Source organism: Rhinolophus ferrumequinum, chromosome 22, assembly GCF_004115265.2.
Source record: "Rhinolophus ferrumequinum isolate MPI-CBG mRhiFer1 chromosome 22, mRhiFer1_v1.p, whole genome shotgun sequence".
NCBI lineage: Eukaryota > Metazoa > Chordata > Mammalia > Chiroptera > Rhinolophidae > Rhinolophus > Rhinolophus ferrumequinum.
The window spans coordinates 26,187,261-26,209,515 of NC_046305.1; the positions used below are offsets into that span (position 1 = coordinate 26,187,261).

A 22,255-nucleotide genomic window follows, 5' to 3' on the forward strand; every position below is an offset into this window, starting at 1 on the left:
GGTAGCCAAGGCTGGCAGTCATGGCTCTAAGTGTATATACCCAGGTAGCCCCTGAGGATTATGTTCTTTGGAGGAGTAGGCAGTGATTTTGATTATTTTAAATCTGGAGTCAGCTGCTGCTTCCATGCCAGGGCACTGCCAACCTCCAACTAGGAATGCAAACCCAAATTCACATTTCACCTGACCCACATGCATCAGGGACCTGGCTCTGCTTCTCCTGCCTCCTTATTTGATCATGGACTCTAAAGCCAGAGCAAAACGATTCAGGTTATCTGTACCCCTTCTCAGTGGGAGGGGACTGGAAGGCAGTGGCCACACATTATAGCCCAGGAGAGGCAGCTTTGAAGGAAAAAGCAGCATTCATAAAACTGAGCCCTCAGAAGCAAGGTCACCTTGCAAGGTCACACCCTGCCTGACCCTTCAGGGTGATTCCTGCTTCTCCTACCATGGGTGAGGGAGGCTTTGCTTGTTCCAGGCTCACAGCTCTGAGTTATACCAGCTCATGCAAACCTGGGGACCGGGGGCAGAAGAAGGCTGCCACACACCTGAGGCTCTGCCTGGCCTCATTTCTCCTGCTGAAACACCCCCCACCATGTGAGTGTTCTGTCACATCTGGATCTGAATCTGGCATAAGGCTCCTGAAAGCTCCAGCCTGGAAGGTGCTTTAAAGATGAGGGTCGCATAGCGTACCATCTGCACATCACCAATGCCTGACATTCAGTATAAACAAACCTGGCCTGGGGAGTCAGAGGCCTGGGTTTAAATCTAGGCTTTGCCACTCAAGCTGAGTGACCTTGGAAAAGGTACTTAATATCTCTGTGCTTCCATTTCACTTTCACTTCACAAGGACATAGGTCCTTCCCCGAAGGGCAGTGAGGTCGTTGAACAAGACAGTGTGAGGAACAATTCTAACACAGAGCTTGGCACACAGCAGGCTTTCAACTTGTCTAGACTGACACCTCATGTGATGCTGAGTGAACAGAAACAAGCAAAGACAAGCTCAGATGAAAGACTCAAGTTAGCTAGGGAGAGGGACTTCCCATAAACTAAGCATGAGGGGGATGACGAGAACATGAGGCAGTGGAAAGAATGTTATTTTGAAAGTCAGGAAACTTTATATCTAGTCCTGACTTTTCAGTGTGACCTTAAGCCACTTAAGTTTTCTGGCTCCCCGTTTCCTCATGAGCTAAATTTCCTAGTTATCCAAGTTGTACTTTGTACCTAGTGGGGGCTTAATGAAGATTTTTGAAATGGATAAATTTAATTTCTCAGCTGCTGCAACCATCATCAGGGGGGGTTTAAATGCCCTCTTTGCAGGCCCCTTTCTGTCCATCAACCCAGCTTGGATTTCCCTACCACTGCACTCACCTGGGGGCAGGGTTCCCCTTCGCTTCACACTCAATCAAGATGTTATCTCGAGGATCCACGATATGGTCCTTCACTGACTGCTTGGTGATGGTCGGGGGCTGGGACACTGCAACAGGGCAAACAGTAGGTGGTCAGGGCTGCAGGGACCTGCCCCGGTGCCTGGCTTAGGGAACAGATGATTTTTAAGAGCTTCGGGAGCCACACAGACAATCAGGCAAGCAGGCGGTGGATAGTGTCCTATTCTAGACTGCAGGAAAGGGGGTGCATGTCACAGACCAAGCATGTGAAGAATCCCTTTAAGATCTCACAGTATCCCCATGAGAAACTGAAGGCCCGGCTTCTGTTTGACCCATTCTATGTCCAATGCTTAGGATAATGCCTCAGGCACAATATTCTTGATAAATGTTTGCAGAATGAATAAAGGAACAAAAAGCAGTTTAGATTTTTGGAACTAAAGAGCTGTGATAGTTCCGAGTCCTGGAAGGTCAACAGGTGGCCAAACTGGTGAGGAAGGAGCTGAAAGAGGCTTTAGATCCCAGAGAACTTCCCAGGGACTCATCTGCAGGTCAAAGAGTAGCTCCTTCCTCTCGGTCCTGAGGTCAAGTTCTCCCCAAGGCTCCCGTGCCAGCCACCTGAGTGGTAATTCTTACCCACCTGCCCCTTTGCCTGTATAGCTATAGGCTGAGCCTCTTTCCTTCCTGTGAGGTAAGTAAGGTACCTCACTATAGGGCGCTAGTGTCAAGAAACTCCAGCAGGCAGGGTGGAGAGGCCAAGAATCCTCCTGTGTGCCCTCACCTGGCCCTTTCTCACCCCTCCTTCCTGCCCTCCTACCTCCCAGAGGTACAAGTGCGGAGAGGCGACCGGGACTTACGCTCATTTTGAATGCTTGCTGTTAGTTCCGATGGGTTAGCATTGCGAGAGGAGAAAAGAAGACAGTAAGTTATCACACACGACCAATAGCCCAGGTGTCCTCACACCGCAGCATGCAGGGAGAGGGGCGAGGAGGGCTAGGGGAGGGCACTGTGCAGGGGCTCTGTCCTCCTCCCAGCTGCAGGGGTCGGTGGAAGAGCCAAGCTGGAGTGCAGATGGACCCAGCGAGTGCTTCATGGAGAAGGCAACGTCTCTCCCAGGAGACCAAACCACGTAGTGGAGCAGAAAGAGCAACTTCTGACCAAATAAAGACATTACCAGGTAAGTCCAAACAAAGTGGCAATGCTGCTCAGAAGAGGCTGGACTCTGAAGATGCCACCTGTCACTTCTAGATGCTCCTTGGCCAAGGGTACCAGGGTGAGGCTGGAAATGGGTGGATCTGAACCACTGGTACAGGACAAAGCCCCAAGGTCCGAGCAAGGTCCACAGGTCTCCCAGTGCCCCTTCTTCTCTCTCACACATGAAAGGTCACCATCTTCACCTTTCTAAAACTCTAGGGACAGATGGATTTTCATAGTCCCGCTCATGGCAGAAGAACACTGCTGCACGGAAATTCCGCTGCTGAACTGCAGGATGAAGCAGAGCCCACCGCTCTTTTCCATGCTTTTTACAAATGGGGTAATAGGGCAGATGGGACACACCTTCCCAGCCTGTACTGAGATGTGCACGTGCCCATGTACAGGTGAGTGTGCTTCTCAAACTTTGACAAACATAGGAATCACCTGGAGGGTCTGGTTAAAATGCAGGTTCTGATTCAGTAGATACTGCATTTCTGACACGCAGCCAGGTGATGTGGATGCTGGCGGTCTGTGGACCACGCTTTGAATACAAGGTTTTAGATGGTATGTGCTTTGTGGGGAGGAGGTAGTGGTTGAGAACACGTGTTGCCATAACTTTTAAAGAGGTCTTTTCCTTATGGTCATATCAGAAAACAATATGTCATCCCTATTTCATGCTGATGCAGGCGTCAGATACTGTGCTGGTGATGCGGGACGACTTTTTCAGAGCGAGTGCTTCCTGGGGAAGAAGAGGCTGCTGGTGAGCCATGGTGACTTGGAAGCTTTCTGACTTGACCATAGTGAGATGTGGGAGAGGAGTTTAGGGGATGAGAGGGGGGCAGTCTGGAGAAGGCAGAGTTAAGACAGGGCCAAATGATGTGGGAAGAATCACAGAAGAGAGAAGACAGAGGGGAGGTGGACGGTGGCAGGAATGAGTGTCCTACTATACACGCTGTCAGTAAGTGAAAAAATCTTAAGAGTAAGACCCACAAAAAGGTTCAAAATAATTCTTTCTATAAAGCCTGCTGGGGTACAGAAATTTTGTCTGCTTTACCACTTGCCTGGTGCCCTTGGCAGGAAACAAAAAGGAATGAAACGTCTAGGGGCAAAGCAGAAATCTATGGTTTCTGAACACATGCTCTGTGGAGCTCCCCACTATAGCACCTTCACCCATATATGATTTTCTGGAAAGACTGAAAGCAGTGTGGTTGGTTTTAGATGGTACATTCTGCTACAGGGGGATGGGGGAGGTGGGGAAAAGGGGCCACTTTCAGGAGAAGCAGGGCTTCTTCAAGTGTCAACTTGACCCACTGCTTTTGACTACAGCCTACATCCCTGGTTTTTCATCTCAGGAGATAGTTGGTGTCTCCCGGGTCCTCACATACAGCCGAGGTCTCTGGCCTTGCCCTCAATGGGAAGCCTGACAAAGTCTCTACTTTGCCCACATGGGCTTCAAGCCTCTTATGCAGAATCAAAGCCGGTTTGATGGAAAGAGCCCTAGACATTGTCCAGGGCACCTGAAATCCAAAGAAGGGATGTCACTTGGTCAAGGTCACATAGGAAGTCTGTGGTAGAACTGGAATGAGAACCAGCTCTTCTGCTGCCTGGTCCAAAGGTCTTTTTACAAATCCATCCTTGGCCAGAGAGGTTAATTGGCTAGGTAGGGCCTCAGCACTCTGTTGTCCTTGACATTTTGGACAAAAGTGAGTAAGAGGGGAGAACTTGGGGGAGTGGCAACTCTGAGCAGCTACAGCTGGCTGGATACTATCCTAGCCCCACACTGAAATCAGGCCAGGGGCCTACTGAGAATCTACTTGCCTAATGAGGTAAATGACATCTGCAGCCACTATTATGCTACAGAGGAATTTATTAGAGGGACACAATCAACCCAGAAGACAAGCTGACACTGGGAGAAGACAGTGGGGATCTCCTGCCGAGGGACAAGGTGACCCATCTAGTCTGTGACCCTCCACGCCCCACTCCGTGTCATACCACCTGCCTTTCTCTCCTTCTATGTAACTTGCTGGATGATAATGTAGAGTGGAGAATACATTTGCTCTTTGGGCTTCCAAGGGGAAGGAAACTTTTCTAAAGGGCTCTGCAGGTGGTAAGGCAGATGCCGCCCAGTGTTTTTTATTCACGCACCTCTTTTCTTTCCCTGGCTCTGATATCTGTGCCCTCTGGCACTCATTCCTCAGAGGATGGAGTGAGAGTGTGTGTGTGTGTGTGTGTGTGTGTGTGTGTGTGTGTGTGTTGTGGCGGTCATCCTGCAGCACTATTTGGGATGATGGTGAGGAGGAAGTGTTTCTCCCACACCATTGTCCAACTCTGTGAGTTCCTAGGAGAAAAATGCTGAGTCTCTTGATGTGGGGAGGGGGAGAGAGGGACCAGTTGCCAGCAGACTCACTTTTTGGCAAACCTCTCTGGTTGATGAGGTGACCCTTTGCTTTCTTCAAAGGTCATGCTGTTCTCCTTGGGGCTGATGAGGGGGAAGTGGATGCATGTGACTCAGCTGGCAGACTGGTGGGGGCCAGAGGCTGGGCGCCTCAATGAGGGATTGTGTAGCAGCCCAGGGCTCTGTTCCAGGAAGGCTGCTGCACTTAAACTCCCCAGAGCAGAAGCAATGCCCCATCCTCAAGACATAGATGACGCCCCCTGAGGGGGCAAGTAAAAAGAAGGGCACAATGGCAGGGCAGCCTCTGGCCTGAGCCTCCACCCCCACCCCCACCCCCACCCCCCCAGCCAACACACAGGGAAAGTTAACACGAGTACCTGATCTTAGCTTGTTCCCATGTCTTGGCTATTGTGAATAATGTGGCGCTGCATGTGGGGGTACAGATATCTCTCCTGCCTTTTGCGACAACATGAATAGACCTTGAGGGCATTATGCTAAGTGAAATAAGTCAGAGAAAGACAAATACGGTATGATCTCACTTATAGTGGAATCTGAAAAAGCCAAACTCAAAGAAAGCAAGTAGAATGGTGGTTGGGGGTTGGGAAACGTTGCTCAGAAGATACACATTTCCAGCTATAAGATAGGTAAGTTCTGGGGATCTAATTTACAGCATGGCAGCTATAATTAACAGGAAGGCAAACTGCAGAGATAGTGCAGGTTTGGGTCCAGACCACCACTATAAAGACAATATTGCAATAAAGCAAGTACTTTTTTGCTGGTGGAGGGTCTCGCCTTGATGTTGATAGCTGTTGCCGGATCAGGGTGGTGGTTGGGATGATGGGAGGCTGTGGCAACTTCTTAAAATAGGACATAAATGAACTTTGCCACATCGATTGACTCTCCCTCCACCAACGATTTCTCTGTAGCATGCGATGCTGTTTGGTAGCACTTTATCCACAGAACTTTTTTTCAAACATTGTAATTTAATCCTCTCAAATCCTGCCACTGCTTTAATACTAAGTTTATATAATATTCTAATTCCTTTGTTGTCATTTCAACAATTTTCACAGCATCGTCACCAGGAGTAGATTCCATCCCGAGAAACCACTTCCTTTGCTCACCCATAAGAAGCAACTCCTTATCCATTAAAATTTTATCATAAGACTGCAGCAATTCAGTTACATCTTCAGGTTCCATTTCTAATTCGATTTCTCTTGCTATTTTCACATCTGCAGTTGCAAACTCCACTGAGGTCTTGAACGCCTTAAAGTCATCCATGAGGGTTGGAATCGACTTCTTCCAAACTCCTGCTAATGCTGATATTTTGACTTCTTCCCATGGATCACAAATGTTCTTTTTTTTTTCAATCTAGTTATGGAGGGCGCAGCTCACTGGCCCATGTGGGAATCGAACCAGTGACCTTGGTGCTATGAGCACTGCGCTCGAACTACTGAGCCAACTGGCCACCTACCGGTGGCTCAGCTCCAAGCTCAAGCCAGTTATTTCTCACTGGCCCATGTGGGAATCGAACCGGTAACCTGGTGTTATGAGCACTGCGCTCTAACTACTGAGCCCACCAGCCTCCCACAAATATTCTTAATGGCATCTATAATGGTGAATCCTTTCCAGGAGGTTTTCAGAGTATCACTATCTATGCCAGCTCTCGTCTTACAAAATGTATTTCTTAAATAATAACACTTGAAAGTCAAAATTACTCCTTGGTCCATGGGCTGCCGAATGGATGTTGTGTTAGCAGGCATGAAAACAACATTAATTTTGTTGTACTCCTCCATCAGAGTTCTTGGGTGAGTAGGTGCATTGTCAATGAGCAGTAATATTTTGAAAGGAATCTTTTTTTCCTGAGCAGTAGGTTTCAACAGTGGACTTAAAATATTTAGTAAACCATGATGTAAAAAGATGTGCTGTCATCCAGCTTTGTTGTTCCATTTATAGACCACAGGCAGAGAAGATTTAGCATAATTCTTAAAGGCCCTGTGATTTTCAGATGGCAAATGCACATTGGCTCCAACTTAAAGTCACCAGCTGCATTAGCTCCTAACAAGAGAGTCAGCCTGTCCTTTGAAGCTTTGAAGCCAGGCATTGACTACTCCTCTCGAACTATAAAACTCCTAGATGGCATCTTCTTCCAATACAAGGCTGATTTGCCTACATTGAAAACCCTTTGTTTAGTGCAGCCATCCTCTTTAGTTATCTTAGCTGGATCTTGTGGATAACTTGCTGCAGCATCTACACCAGCATTTGCTGCACTTTTATGTTATGGAGACAGCTTCTTTCCTTAACCTCATGAGCCAAACTCTGCTAGCTTCAAACTTTTCTTCCACAGCTTCCTCACCTCTCAGCCTTCATAGAATCGAAGAGACTTAGGGCCTTGCTCTGGATTAGGCTTTGACTTAAGAGAATGCTGTGGCTGGTTTGATCTTCTATCCAGACTACTAAAACTTTCCCAATATCGGCAATAAGGCCGTTTTGCTTTCTTATCATTTGTGTGTTCACTGGAGTAGAACTTTTAATTTCCTTCAAGAACTTTTCCTTTGCATTCACAACTTGACTGACTGGCACAAGAGGCCTAGCTTTCAGCCTATCTTGCTTTTAGATGTGCTTTCCTTGCTAAGCTTAATCACTTCTAGCTTTTGATTTAAAGTGAGAAACGTACAACTCTTCCTTTCACTTGAACACTTAGAGGTCATGTAGGGTTATCAATTGGGCTAATTTCACTATTGTTGTGTCTCAGGGAACAGGGAGGCCCCGAGGAGAGGGAGAGAAATGAGGAACAGCCAGTCAGTGGAGCAGTCAGAACACACCCATTTATAGATTAAGTCTGCTGTGTTATATGGGCGTGGTTTGTGGCAGCCCCAAAATAATTACAATAGTAACATCAAAGATCACTGATCACAGATCACTATAACAAATATAACGATAATGGAAAATTTTTAAATCTTGCAAAGATTACCAAAATGTGACACAGAGACACAAAGTGAGCAAATGCTGTTGGAAAAAAGGCACTGATAGACTTGCTCAAGGCAGGGTTGCCACAAACCTTCAATTTGTAAAAAACATAGTATCTGTAAAGTATAATAAAGTGAAGTACAATAAAACAAGTTATGCCTGTACCATATTATAACAACTATACTTGAAAGCTGTTAAGAGAGTAGACCTTACAAGTTATCTGTGTAAGTAGACCTTACACACAAAAAGGTAATTATGTGAGGGGACGAATGTGTTAACTAACCCTACTGTGGTAATCATTTTGTAATATACACATGTAGCAAATCATCAAGTTGTATACCTTAAACTTACATATGTTCTATGTCAGTAATATCTCAATGAAGCCGGGGAAAAAAGGGATGCCTGATCTTTCCCAAGCCCTTCCACTGGGTCTCAGCCCAGGGTGAGAAGGAAGGATGGGCCCAGCAGGAGGGAGAAACCAGGCTGTAGAGGACTTCTTCCTGGGCCCTTTCTGGAGAGCTTGCCTTTCTCTTGTCTTGAGTTCAGCTTTTGTAGACTCATTCTGGAGATACAGCCATCACCATTGTGCCTGCAGCAACCAGGGAGGTGTATGGACAGCATGAGTTTCTTGTCCTATCACACCCAGGGGCACTGGAATGGTGTCTCAGAAGGACTCATCTCCTCATTCAGAGAAGTGATGTGGTCACATGCTGGCCTGCCACTTGTGAGCTGGAGAAATGACTTTATTTGTCTGCACCTCAGTTTCTAACCTGTCAGCTAAGGACAATACCTACTTTGGGGATTAGCTGTGAGAATCACAGGAAACAATGCCTGTAAAGCACTTAGCTCTCTGCCAGGCACACGCAGCTGCTACTCCGGGGAGTTCTAAGAACTAAAAGGAGGAAGGTTTACCCGAGGTCTCCGTGGGGCGTGTGGGGCACCAGATTGGGAGTCATCAAGAGACCTGGGTTCTTCTAGCCACTCCATCACCCATTTGCTGTGGGACCCTGACCAAGCAAGGACCTGGGGTTTCCATGAACACAACGACGCAGGAAGGGTGGATCCTCCAGGCTTTCCTCAGGGGAGATGGGGGGGGAGGTCGGGGCACTTGAAGCTCCGTGCTCCGCGGGTGGTGCCTTGGGAGAGTGCCTGCTCAGTCACTTGCCTGGTACAACTTTAGAAATCCATTTCCTAGCACAGATGTCAAAGCCATCCACTTAGAGCTCACCTTGCAGGAGCGCCTCACCCACCAGCCTCGGGGATCAAAGTGGCAGGTGCGCGAGTGAGGAGAAGCAGCAGAAGAGAAAGGAGCCTTCAGCACTTCCTGGATAACCCAATTTCCTCTGCACCTCCCTCCTCCCGAGAGAGAGAGGGCCTTATCATGTTCCTCATTAGACTGTCTGCCTGGGACTGTTAATGAGAAATTCTCCTTGAGCCAGCAGTGCAGATGGTCTCCGTGGAATAGTTCCTTTTACAACTCCCGTCTCCACTCCCTGAGTGTATGTGCACGTACATGCGCGTGCTGGCACACACACACACACACACACACACACACACACACACACTTGGGGCTACTGGTAGGTCAGCAGAGGCCTTGCCCATCTTGCTCTGGGTTTACCCTATAGTTTACCCTGGCCTTATCTCATCCAGAAGTGCCCACTCCTCTGGGGCAGCTATTATTGGTGAAGTGGGGTGGGAGGGGAGGAGACACCTGCAGCTCTTCTCCAAGCTTTGCTAACTCCAGGGCCCAGCGTCTGGCTTTGGAAAACTCAGTGGGGATGACTTGGAGGCTATATCACTGTCCTTTCCCTCCCTCGACATCTGTCACCTGGAGACAAGTCAACATTGGCATCATGTGGGTCCCATCTATTCCTGAAATCAGGAAACAGGGGACAGATGTGGTGTGCTCCCACCTTAGCACTGGATGTAAGACGTCCTGATAGAAGTGTCAGAATGTGGCAAAAGCGATGCACTTCTAAATGCTGCCAGTCAGTGGGCTGTTATGAATGTAACCACAGACATGGCTGCTGGAGACATGCTCTTAAATCAGCCCCTTACTTTATGATTCTGATGGCCAAATACTGCCCCTCCCATGGGAAACAGAATGACATCGATTTTACTTTTCAACTTTACCACGGGAGAGTTGAAAACGCCGGGAATCAGTGCCTGGCTCTCCCACAGCGGCATTACAATGCGGCCCTATGTTAATGTCTCATGTAGCCAGTCTTTTGTCAAATAATCCCCTTCCCAACCTTCCCCAGGCCATCTGTCCTCCTGATCAGTTCAGCCAAGAGGGCCTGAAGGGTCCAGCTCAGGTATTACAAAGACAAATGAGAACTGTCCACTCATTTGGTCCCTGGAAATTCCATTTTGATGGGCAAATCAGACCAGAGGACACTCAGACTTCCAAACTCTGCCATGTCTAGTCCTGCTCAGCAGGCCCCAGGCAGCCTAAGCATCACTCAGCCCCAGCCCTGAGACACGGCGCTGCAGACTCACAATCTCACATTCTCAAACATGAGCATGGTCGTTTCTGTTCTTTGGGAAATGCAGCTCTGATCTAGAACCTACTGTTTCCCCTCCCTGAACCTTCTTCGAAAGCTGGTCTTAACTCTCCCCTGCCCTCCAACTCTGCTGCCCCAAATCAGGAAAATAAAAGAGGACTGAGCAAACTCACGATCCATCGGAATCTCGATGGCCCGGCCAAGGCCAAGGAAGCAGAGGAGGAAGGCTGCGTAGACCCAGGGTGGTGGCTGCAGCCTGGCCATCCTTAGCACTGGGCCCCGCTCCCTGCTCCCTGGCCAGCGGGGTCTTGCTGCCTCCGGCCGCTCTAACTTGGCCTCCCAGACAGAGTTCAGCTGTGGAAAGAAATACAAGTGTTATTCTTGAACTCGTGGCTTGTCCTAGCAATCCTACAGGGCCGAAAGGATGCAAGCAAGGGTCCCCTTGGTCAGAGACTGATGTTCTAAAACAGGGTTGCTTAACTTTGCACTATTGACATTTGGGAGCCATCAATTTTTAGTGTGGGAAACAGTCCTGGGTATTTTAGGATGCGTAGCCGCATCCCTGGCTTCTACCCACTAGATGCCAGCAGAGCCCACTTCTGTCCCCAGTCGAAAATGTCTCAAGATATTGCCAGCTGTTCCCTGGCGGACAAAATCACCCGCAGTTAAGAACCAGTGTTCTAGAAGGAAGGGCAACTCTGCACAGAACAGTCATGAGAACAAACACTGGTCCACAGGCCCAGCACTTAGAAGAGGCCACACACTGGGCCAGTAATAAACACATCGATCTCACAGCTTCTCTGAACCATATGTGCTGAGTGGATCTGGGTGTGTGTGTTTGGGGTAGGAGCAGAGCGACAAGATCACACTGATGTCCTTTGATCCAGGGAGCGGGTGCAGGCAGCATTGGGGATCAGGAGTTAGACAGGTGAAACTTCGCTGCCCAAAGGACTTGTTTTTTTTTTTTAAATGAATGATTTCTGCAGATACTTTGTGCAGTCCCTGATGCTGTCCCTTTAGAGATAATGGCAGGGCTGAGACGATGGCTCAGGAGGGGATTCTAAGGGGTTGGTAGAATGAGCGACATTGTGACAGCCCAGTGTTTACATCCTCAAACACAAGAAATCATTCCAGGGCCTACAGGAGGAAGGATTAAAAATGGTGGTCCAAGGAGCCTGGAATGGATCCTTAAGAGACGAGCCCTTTTCCCTTCCTCCTGAGACAGAAGAACAAGAATGGCCTACAGCTGACACTCAAAGAGCTCTAAGAAACATGGAGTCTAAAAAATTGTTCCAGTTTGCTGTTCCACCATGGGGCCAAGTCCAGAGGATGGCAGGAGGAGGTTTCCCTAGAATTCTTCCAGCTTTCTGGGACTAATAGCCACCTATCAAAATGGACACAATGTTTTCCTGTTCCTGTTTTGTCAGCATCTTGAAGCCTGTTCTCACAGGTATACCCACCATCTCCCACCTACACTGACTGAGGGTGTAGAGAGAGGAGCAGGGCTCCAGGGCTTCTGGCAGACAAGGTCATGCTTCTGAAGACCTGGAGGAAGAGGTACCTCCCCAGTGCCAGGATGCAGGCCAAGCTAAGGATATTGACTCAGACTGCAGCAGTTTCTTTCCTGGAAGCTGGGCTCAACACCAGTCCCCAACCTCAGGCATATTTCTGGACTTCATCCACTTGTCTCCCTTCCCATTGCTTCTACCTTGATTTTGGTCGTCATCGGTTCATGCCAGTTACTGCAACAGCTTCCTAAGTGATCTCCCCACTTCTACTCTTGCCCCTCTGACTTATTCTCCACCCATAACCATAGTGGTTATTTCTAAAGTGCAAATATAAATACTATGCCATTCCCCCACTGGCTCATTACTGCCTGAAAGTTAAAGCCACAGTCCTTGACACGGCTCAGAGGCCCTGCAAGATGCAGCCCCCTCTGTGATCTCCTCTCTCATCACCCTCCCGTGTTCTGTGTTCAGCCCATTTGGAGCTTCTACCGGGTCTCTCTGTGCATCAACACTCTGTCATGCTGACTTCTGCACAGATTAACATCTGTCTAGAACACTCTTTGAATCTGCCCTCATTAGGATTTTCCAAGTATGACTTACGTGTCTGTGTTCCTGAACATAATTTATGCCTCCCTATTATAATAGCACTTGTCACTTTGTATTCATTCCAAAAGCCACTCTATATCCCCTATAAAAAAGGAAGGCTCTATAAAGGGAGGTGCCTTGTCTTGGTTATTCCTAGACTCTAACATAGTGCCTAAAACATAGCAGGCATTCAAAAATACGTGATTGGTGGATGAAAAATGAACAAATGAATGACTGACTTATGAAATATACCACCTGGATCACATGTTATTTTTAAACGTCATGTTTCCCCCAGAAAACCACCAGGTGGTATAGAACAACACATGATTTGGACCTGGGCAGCACACCGTGATGGCTACCAACTGGGGGAGAAAAAAACCTCCCTTCCTACACAGGTACTGCCAGGGTTAAGAAAGCAGAAAATCTCCCGAGGAGGGACCATCTGGCTAGAAGGGATCACAGGAGGGCTTTGATTTTTCCTCCTAACTCTTTAACATGGTCCTAACACTGTCTCAGAAAGTCTGCTGCCTCCTACATCACCAACGACCAGACTCAGGTTACCTCGCTGAAACCTTAGTGCTGAGAGAACCGGCTGAATGGGAAGGCTCGGCATTCCCTCAAAAAAGACAGTGGGCACGCCTCCAGTGCTGGCTCCACGACTGCCATGTTTTGCTAAGGAGCCGCCCAGCAGTTGGAGTGATGGGAAAGAGAAGAACACCTTATTCTGGGAATCTTGATGGAAAAAGGAAGCCAGAAGCTAATCATTAACTAGAAACACATTGGCAGGAAAATAGCCCAATTATTTGGAGTGTTTTTAACAAACAATTTAAAAACACAGTAGAAAAAGAACTAGAGATAATTACATTTAGCTGTTTGACAATTCTCTCTGGAACCCATTTTTTCCCCCAATAAAATCTTAAAAGAGGAAGAGAATTTAAGGATTATTTAGCTTTCTGCAATCCCCTTACTTTTCAGATGAGGAAACAAGAGCCCAGGAAAGGGAAGTGATTTGCTCAAGGTCACAAGGCTGATTAGTGGGAAAGCTAGGAAAAGAACCCACGTCTCCCGACATCTAGCCCAGAGTTTTCCCACCCGATTTCCCTGCCTCTCAATATGCAGGAAAGTTCCAGAATAAAGCTGCTATTTCAGGAAATGTATATTTTGGCAGTTCCCCCCCCAAAAAAAAAATTAAACATAGGAATTACCATATGACCCTCTGTATTTCTACGCTTAGGTATATGCCCCAAAGAATTAAAAACAGGTTCTCAAATGAGGACATGTACACACATGTTCAGAGCAGCATCATTCACACTAGCCAAAAGGAGGAAACAGCACAAATATCCATCAGGGAAGAATGAGTGAACAAATTGCAGTGCATATGTACCATGAAATATTACTCAGCCACCAAAAAGAATGACATGCTGATTGATACATGCTACAATATAGACGAAAACTGAGAATATTATGCTCATCAGAGAAGTCAGACACAAAATGGAATGAATGATCCCATTTATACGAAATATCCAAAATAGGTAAATCCATAGAGATAGAACACAGACTGGTGCTTACCAGAGGCGGAGGGGAACGGGGAGTAGCTGCTTTACAGGACAAGGTTTCCTTTTGGGGTGACGATAATGTTTGGGACCGGAGAGAGGTGACAGCTGCATACTGTGACTACACCAAATGCTCCTAAATTGTTCACTTTAAAACGGTTAATTGTATGATATGCGAATTTTACCTCAATAACAGAAACATGTAACATTGGTCTCTAAAATGTGCTCATAAAGATAAAACAGCAGAGGACGAGGAGGCTGGGTTATTCCACAGGAGGGAAGCTGGGCACCCTCAACTTCCCAAGCAGGTCCACTCAACCTGTCCTGCACATGGCTTCCAATCCTTCCTGTACATTTTGAGGAAATTTCCATTCAAGTCAAAGGAAGGGGAGCTGTCTGGGCACGGGGGGTTCTAGTGCTGTGCACAAAGAACCCAACGCAGAGTGAGGGCCGTGATGCCCTGCCTGAAGGTACCCCCACATTACCAAGGCTTACAGGTCCCCCGTCCTGATAACTAGGGAGAAAGGGGTAAGGGTAGGGAGTTCTAACGTAGAAAAATTAAATTCACACTTCCAATCAAATCTCAGTTCTTGCACTAGTATGCTGTATGGCCAGGCCACATAATAAACACTAGGTTCCTCTTCTGGTCCTTCCAACAACAAGAGAGTGTCACTAGGGATAGACAAGTACACCATCCAGTGTGTGTGGGAGTGGACAAAGCCCTTCAAGGGGAAGGCCATATGACTAGGGAGCATCCTGGGAAGAATAAGAAAAATCCCATCTCCTGTGAGAGGGCGGGTCAAAGCTGCAGAAGAGGGGCCATGATGACTGTCTTGAATGCGGGACGAGGGGGGGTAAGTTTTCTGTTTAGCTCAACGAGCGGAACGAGGGCAAAACTAGGACCAAATGGGTTGAAGTTCCAGAGAGGCAGGAGCGCCCCTGAGATTTGGGGAAGAATCATCTAATAAAAACAGCCACCCTACCATGCCATTCATAACAATGAAACACTACCCACATTGTGTTTGAAGGATCCTTTTATATATAATCAAATAGGTAAGAGGTGGAGTGTAAGAATATAAAATACATCAGAGGGAGCCCTATTGCTGTGGGAAGTGAGGAAAAACAAAAGTAAATAAAACCAAGAGAAATCTTATGTGGACTGATGGTGTACTATGAAGTGGGGAATATGATTAATTCACTTCTTATATATCTCAGGTCCCCTCCCCAACCTCTTGTGTGAAAAGGAGAGAGAGAGAGAGAGAGAGAGAGAGAGAGAGAGAGAGAGAGAGAGAGAGAGAATGGAGTCATGAACATGAAACGTTCTGCCATGTGAAGTAGTGAGCTTACTGTTTCATAATGAATCCAAATGACATTTGGCCAGGGGTGCTGCTGTCAATGTGCCCACACAGGAAGGAAACTGGATGCTGATCAGAATCAGCTGGGCACGATTTTAATACACAGATCCCTGGACCCTCAAACTTCTAGGCAGGGACCAAATCAGGTTAAATGCAGATTAAAAAGAAATTTTTTTTAATTTGAATGCCATTGAGCCTCTGTTATCCTACATGGGGATGCTTCTCACACTTAGGCAACCGCCCTGAATGCAAGGCCTTGAAATTTGCAAGCCTGTGGGAGATTTGAATGCGAAATGTCCGAGATGGAGCCCAGAAAAGCATACGTGAGTTGGGTGATGATCAACCACTGGTGGGGACTGCCTTTCAGTTGAGCTTGAGAAGCTTGGCTGAGCCGCAAGATGGCCTGCGTTTGCATCTGCTCCCTACTTACAAGGCGGGGACCACGGGCAAGTACTGAAGCTTTGGAGCTCTGTCTTTCTCACCTGAGCACTACGGATGATACAGCACCTACTGCAGAGAACTGCTGTGATGACTTAGTTCACAGGTCCTAGGGAAAGCACTTAGGAAAGCGTGGGCGCAGAGTAAAAGGCTTACTAGATGCCAGCTGCTGCCACTGAGTGGGATCTGCTCACTCAGCGTCCTGGCTACCTCCGTGACATTACCAGTAACAGCAGCAAGTCGTAATAATAATTAGCCATCCACAATCACAGCCTGTTTTTCCTTTTTTCTGGGTCCTGGTTTGCTTTCTTTCCCCAGATTGGGGAGCCTCTGGCATTGATTCTACAAGCTTTCCTGGCAGACGGACGAGAGGCACACAGCTCCCGCGAGCTGTTGCCGTCGGGAGCTCCCCACATTCCCACAGCCCCATTCTAGGCAGGCGGTTCTGGTGGTCACAACACATCGGAAGTGATAGGGAGAAAAGACTGGTGGTGCTGAGATGGCTCATCTGGCCGCTCTACGTCCCCTGGTGCAGAACCCGCTTTGGACTTTGGGGTGGCAGTCAGCATACCAGTCATTGACTAAACAGACCTGGCAGCAGGCACTGGTCTAGAGAACACACACAGGGACAAGTGAGGTGTCTCTGCTGTCATGGAGCTCACGTGCTAGTGGGGAAGACAGGAAATAAATGTTGAACAAAAAAAACCAGGCAGCAACAGGTGCAAAGAACACACAATCCACCCACACATGGGTGTTTACAACAGCCTTATTCATAATTGCTGAAATCTGGAAGCAACCAGAATGTCCTTTAGTAGGTGAATACATAAACAAACTGTAGTACATCCAGACAGTGAAATATTATTCAGCACTAAAAAGAGTTATCAAGCCATGGAAAGACACGGAGGAACCTTAAATGCATATTACTAAGTGAAAGAAGTGATCTAAAAAGGCTACATTCTGTATGATTCTAACTGTATGACATTCTGGAAAAGGCAAAACTATGGAGACAATAAAAAATGCAGTGGTTGCCAGGGGCTGGGGGAGGGAGGAATAGGCAGAGCACGGAAATTTTTAGGGCAGTGAAACTTCTATATGATACTATGATGGATACATGTCATTATGTATTTGTCCAAACCTATGGATGTACAGCACCAAGGGTGAGCCCTGTTGTAAACGATGTCTCTGGGTGATAAGGACGTGTCAACGCAGGTTCATGAGCAGTAACAAATGCACCACTGTGGTGGGGATATTGATAATGGCTGTGCATGTGTGGTTGCGGGTGCAGGAGGACACGGGAAATCCCTACCTTCCTTTCAATTTTGCTGTGAATCTAAGAGTGCTCTAAAAAATTAAATCTATTTTTTAAAAACCACAATAGGGTGATGTGATAAAGGGAAGTGAGTGGTCAAGGAAGGCCTTTGAGAAGGTGACACTTGACCAAGACCTAAATGGCATGAGGGAGCTAACTTTGTAAAGAGGCTCAGAAAAACGGCAGGCGGAGAAATACCTGTGCAGAGGTGGTGTGGCAAAAAGCAGACCGGAACCGGTAAAGAACTAAAAGAAGCCAGTGTGGCTGGAGCTTTGAGGGCTCGCAGTGAAGAAGGGAATGAGTCACAATCAGAGGCGGGCAAGGGAGGATTCATGGAGGGCTCTGAGGAACAAAGTAAGGACTTTAAATGACATGCTGAGTGGACTTGCATGTGGTAGAGTGACCTGATGAGGTGGGTTTGTAAAGGACACTGGCTGATCTGTGGAGGGAGGGGTGGAGACGGGCAATAGTGGAAGCAGGGAGACTTCAGGAGGCTCCTCTGCCTCCTCAGCTACGCGAGGCCAGCCCCTCAGCTTCCAAACCCAGAAACGTCAGCAGTGTCAGTGCAGTCATTCAGTGCAGCAGCCTCAGGGCCACCCTGGGGTTCCACACAGTGCTCAGGGTGACAAGGACGGAGCTGGCAGACTTCTAAAGAAGTATTTTAGTGCTGCGTTTTCACACTGGGTCCACAGGAGCCCGATGGCTTCCAGGAAGTACCTCAGGAGCCTTCTCCAAGAGGGTGGGTTTGGGGAACGAGGGGGTAGGACTCAGGCCCCTCTACCCCAGTCTCACCAGAGCTGCTTCACAGTCACTGGTTTTACACTGAGGTTTTGCATAAGGTTTTATTTTGAAGAAAGGATTCTATTAGTAAAATAAGGAACTGAAAATCCTTGTGTAACAGTCTAACTTTTCAAATGCAGAATGCTGTACCCCATGGCCATCAGGCATGGCTGCCACAGCAAGGCAGGGTACGAGAAGGTGCACACCAGGCTGGGCTGCAGGTGCGGACTTGGAGAGCTGTCCGCGTCCCACGTGAGGGCGTTTGCATTGAGCTCTCCAGGTTCAGGTGGCTCCTTGGGAGTGCTTCACAATCCTCCCTAGCTCTGGTTCAACATCCCCCTCCCATTCCCCACCACAGCTGTTTTTGTCCTTTAAGTCTCTCCTAAAACACACTTGGAAAGACCTCCCTGATCAGGGCCTACCTGCCCAGTCTCATCTTTCCCCAACCCTGTTCTCTCACTCTCAGTTAGACGGAATTTTTAGTTTCATGAATAGTCCTGGCTTTTCACCCACCCACTGAGAGATGACTATACAGATGATGGCCACACCGTATATGACAATAAAAGCCTGACTCACAACCACTATAGCAACCAGCCCAGAATGCTCAGGCTTGGTCAGTGACTACAAGCTGCCCTATGTTTTATACCAGCACTCCCAAATCAAGACCAATCAGGGAAAGACAAATCTGCTCCCCAAAGCAATCACATAGGATGCCTCCAACTGCTACGTCAGTCTGAGCATACCTGATACTTTTCCTTTTTTCACTATAAAGCTTGTCACCTCCCCTCTCTGTCTTTGAGACTCAGCCAAATGTAAGTTTAGTAGTGGTAGCTGACCCCCTTGCTATAGCAAGCTCTAAATAAATGGCTTTGTTTGCTCTCATTTGTGTGGTCTTTATTTCCACACTAACTTTACATAAATCACTCTCTTTTCCTACCCTGCCTTTTCTGTTCTTTCACCCAACTCTTTTTTTAAAAAATTTTATTGGGGAACAGTGTGTTTCTCCAGGGCCCATCAGTTCCAAGTAGTTGTCCTGCAATGTAGCTGTGGAGGGCGCAGCTCAGCTCCAAGTCCAGTCGCCATTTTCAATCTTTGGTTGCAGGGGGCGCAGCCCACCATCCCATGCAGGAATTGAACCGGCAACCTTGTTGTTGAGAGCTCACACTCTAACCAACTGAGCCATCCAGCAGCCCCTCTGGAAGTTCAGTGGCAGATCATTGTCTTCAATCTAGTTGTGGAGGGCACAGCTCACTGGCCCGTGTGGGAATCAAACCAGCAACCCTGTTGTTCAGAGCTCATGCTCTAACCAACTGAGCCATCTGGCTGCCCTCACCCAACTCTTTGTTACCTTCTAGGCTCAGGGCAGGTGACACCTCCTCTAGGAAGCCTTCCTTGGTTTCCCTGCACCACCCCTTGCCACCAAGGCTGAATTAGGTCCTCATTCTTTGTGCTCTCAGAGAATTCTGGGAAATACTCATTGTAATGAGTACTAGGTCTTAGTGTAGACTGTCATCTCCCTAACTACATGACGCATTCCTTGAGGTTAACAACAGTGTCTTATTCAACCTGCAGAAGGTCAAACACGCAGAAAACCTAATGGCACTTACTGGATGTTCATACAACATCCTTGCTATCCTCTTCCTTCCCACCCACTGTAACTGTATTAGTCTGCTAGTGCTGCCATTACAAAAATACCACAGGCTGGACATTTATTTTCTCACAGTTCTGGAGCTGGCAGTACAAGATCAAAGTGTCAACTGGGTTGGTTCCTTCTGAGGCCTCTGTCTCCTTGGCTTACAGATGGCTGCCTTCCTGCTGTGTTCTCACATGGCCCTTCCTTTGTGCACATGCACATCCTGGTGACTCTCCCTCTTATAAGGATCCCAGTCATATTAGATTAGGGTTCACCCTTATGACATTCACCCTTAATCACCTCTTTAAAGACTCTGTTTCCAAATACAGTCTCATTGCAGGTTAGGGCTTCAATATAGGAATTTTGAGGGATATAATTCAATCCACAACTGTATCCGTATTTTTCTTTGGAGGATTCATCTCTACCCCTGTTCCTACCCCTGTTCCAGGGATAAGCTCTGCTGAGTTTAAGCCAATTAGTATAGTATCCCTGAGCCTCTTACCTCTATGAGTGATTTGGGAATGGACATGTAATCCTAAGAGGCAATGTGCTTTTGCTGACACCTCTAGGAAAGATATGTTTTCCCTCTCTTCTGAAAAAGACCCAGTGAGGAACTCCCACAAGGGGAGAGGACTGTGGGAATATGGGGTCTCCACGTGCAATGTGAGGATGCTCCAACACTGCCGAAGGCAGAGAGAAGACATGGAAAGATCTGATTGTGTGTGTCATTATTTGTGTTATTGATTGAGCCATTTCCCAAACCAAGCCCTACTTGTGGACTTTCAAATTACACATACGTTTACATTAAAAATTCCCTTTGTTTTTTAAGCCAGGTGGAGTTGACTTTTTATGACTTGCGACTGACAGTGCTATCAAAATCAGAAATGCCCCTAGAATGTTGGTTGAACACGTAAGCTTCCCACTGCCTCCATTTTCTGTATAAAAAAAGTGTCCCTTCCTCCTGCCTCTCTGCCTGGACCCAGTCCTACCCTTCCACAGAAACCTGCCCTTCACCACCAACAATCCACTGTCTCCTGAATTTCCAAACTCTTCTCAACTGGCTCCTGCCTCAGCAGAGAAATACCATCAACTTTCTCTCATAACAAAACAAAAAGATTGTTCTCTGTATCCCACAGCCTCCCTATATATAGCTGAAAATTTTTTGCTCCATCTCTTCTCATGAAAATTTGTTTTTTAAAGAGTGGTCTATGGATTCTGACTTTACGTATTTAGTTCCCATTCACACCTCATCCAACCACACTCCAGACTTCCCACTGGCCAGATACAGTGTTCTCAGTCTTCATCTTGCCAGATCTCTTGGAGGCATTAGCAACTGTTAACCACTCTATGCATCCCTCCTACCATTCTTTCCTCCTTGACCTCTTAAACACCAGTCTGGGGCCTCCTCTTTTCTCTGGCCCTTCCAACCTCCATGGCAACACTAATCGCACTGCCAGACCCTCTTCTGCCTTGATGTTCTCAGTGTCTCTGCAGGGGTCCAGCTCTATTCCCCATCTCTGTTGGTGGTACCTACCTAAGTGACTTAAGCCAGACATCAGGAATCTCCCTTAAGTCCACCTGACATCCAGGCACCAAGACCCTTGGACTGTATCCTTCCCAGTGTCTCTCATCCCCCTGCCTCTCCAGGCGCCCACCCATCTTGCCTTTGATATATATATCACGTCTTATGGTCCATTGCAATAACCTCCCAACCGGTCTCCTTCCAATCCATTCTCCATGTTGCTATTACAGTGATTTTTCTAAATCCCCATCTAATCATGTCGGCGCTCTGCTGAAAACTCGTCCATCATCACCCCATCAATCTGTTAAGATCCCATTCAAGCTCCCAAGCGTAGCATGTAAGGCTCTCGGAGATCAGGCTCCTGCAGGCCTCTCCAACTCCACCCAAACCTAAATGCTTCCTAACTGAATGACATGTCATTTTCTAAGCACACCACACCATTTACTACCGCCACACTTCACACGTGCCATCCTCTGTGTCTGAACAGGCCTTCCCTCCTTGTCATGTGATTAATTCCTACCCAATCTTGAAGACACTATGCAATGCTCAGACATCTGCTCAGTGAAGAATTCCCTGTGCTCCCCCTGTGCCCCCTGTCCCCTCTACCAGAACAGCTGAGAGTCCATCTCTTCTAAACCTGGGGTACACAGCACACTGTGGTAAAACCGTATGTTTAAACTAAAGGTTGGAGACCTTTTCTGTAAACGTCTAGATAGTAAATAACTTGTGAAGCATATAGTCTTTGTCACAACTACTGAACTTTACCATTTTAGGGTGAGAGCAGCCATGGAGAGTAAGTAAGTAAATGGGCCTGACTACACTCCAATAAAACTTTATTCACACAGCAGGCAGCGAGCTGGAAGTGGCTTAGTTTGCTTACTACTGGGTTAACCTTTCTCCTCTGTGGAAGCCTTAGGCCAGGTCCCGATCATTCTTTTGTCCCCAATACAGGGCATGGTCCCTGGTAGGGAACATCTACAGAATGGAAGATCCAAGTAAACGTCTCAGTCCTGCCACTTAATTTTTGTAAATTACTTGTTTTCCAAACCTGTTTTAAAATCTTAAAAACGAAATATCCCTGCTTTGCTTGCTTCAGATGGTCGTTGTGAGATCAAATGGATAATGCACAG

At 47.4% G+C, this 22,255-nt stretch overlaps 1 protein-coding gene across 29 annotated transcripts in view; it reads right to left on the reverse strand.

Moving 5' to 3' along the window:
* NFASC (neurofascin) overlaps window positions 1-22,255 on the reverse strand; it is a 181,568-nt gene that overhangs the window by 66,203 nt on the left and 93,110 nt on the right. For 21 of the 29 annotated variants that reach the window (XR_004421659.1, XR_004421658.1, XM_033093332.1 and 18 more), the window contains 3 exons: window positions 10,616-10,796; window positions 2,240-2,257; window positions 1,369-1,474 (listed from right to left, as the gene is read on the reverse strand). Coding sequence is in view for 27 of the 29 variants with exons in the window: in XM_033093332.1 (XP_032949223.1) it covers window positions 1,369-1,474; window positions 2,240-2,257; window positions 10,616-10,796 (305 nt within the window). In the remaining 2 variants the exon portion in view is untranslated. The remainder of the gene's footprint in view (window positions 1-1,368; window positions 1,475-2,239; window positions 2,258-10,615; window positions 10,797-22,255) is intronic. The other 8 variants (XM_033093330.1, XM_033093326.1, XM_033093344.1 and 5 more) reach the window with 1 other exon arrangement.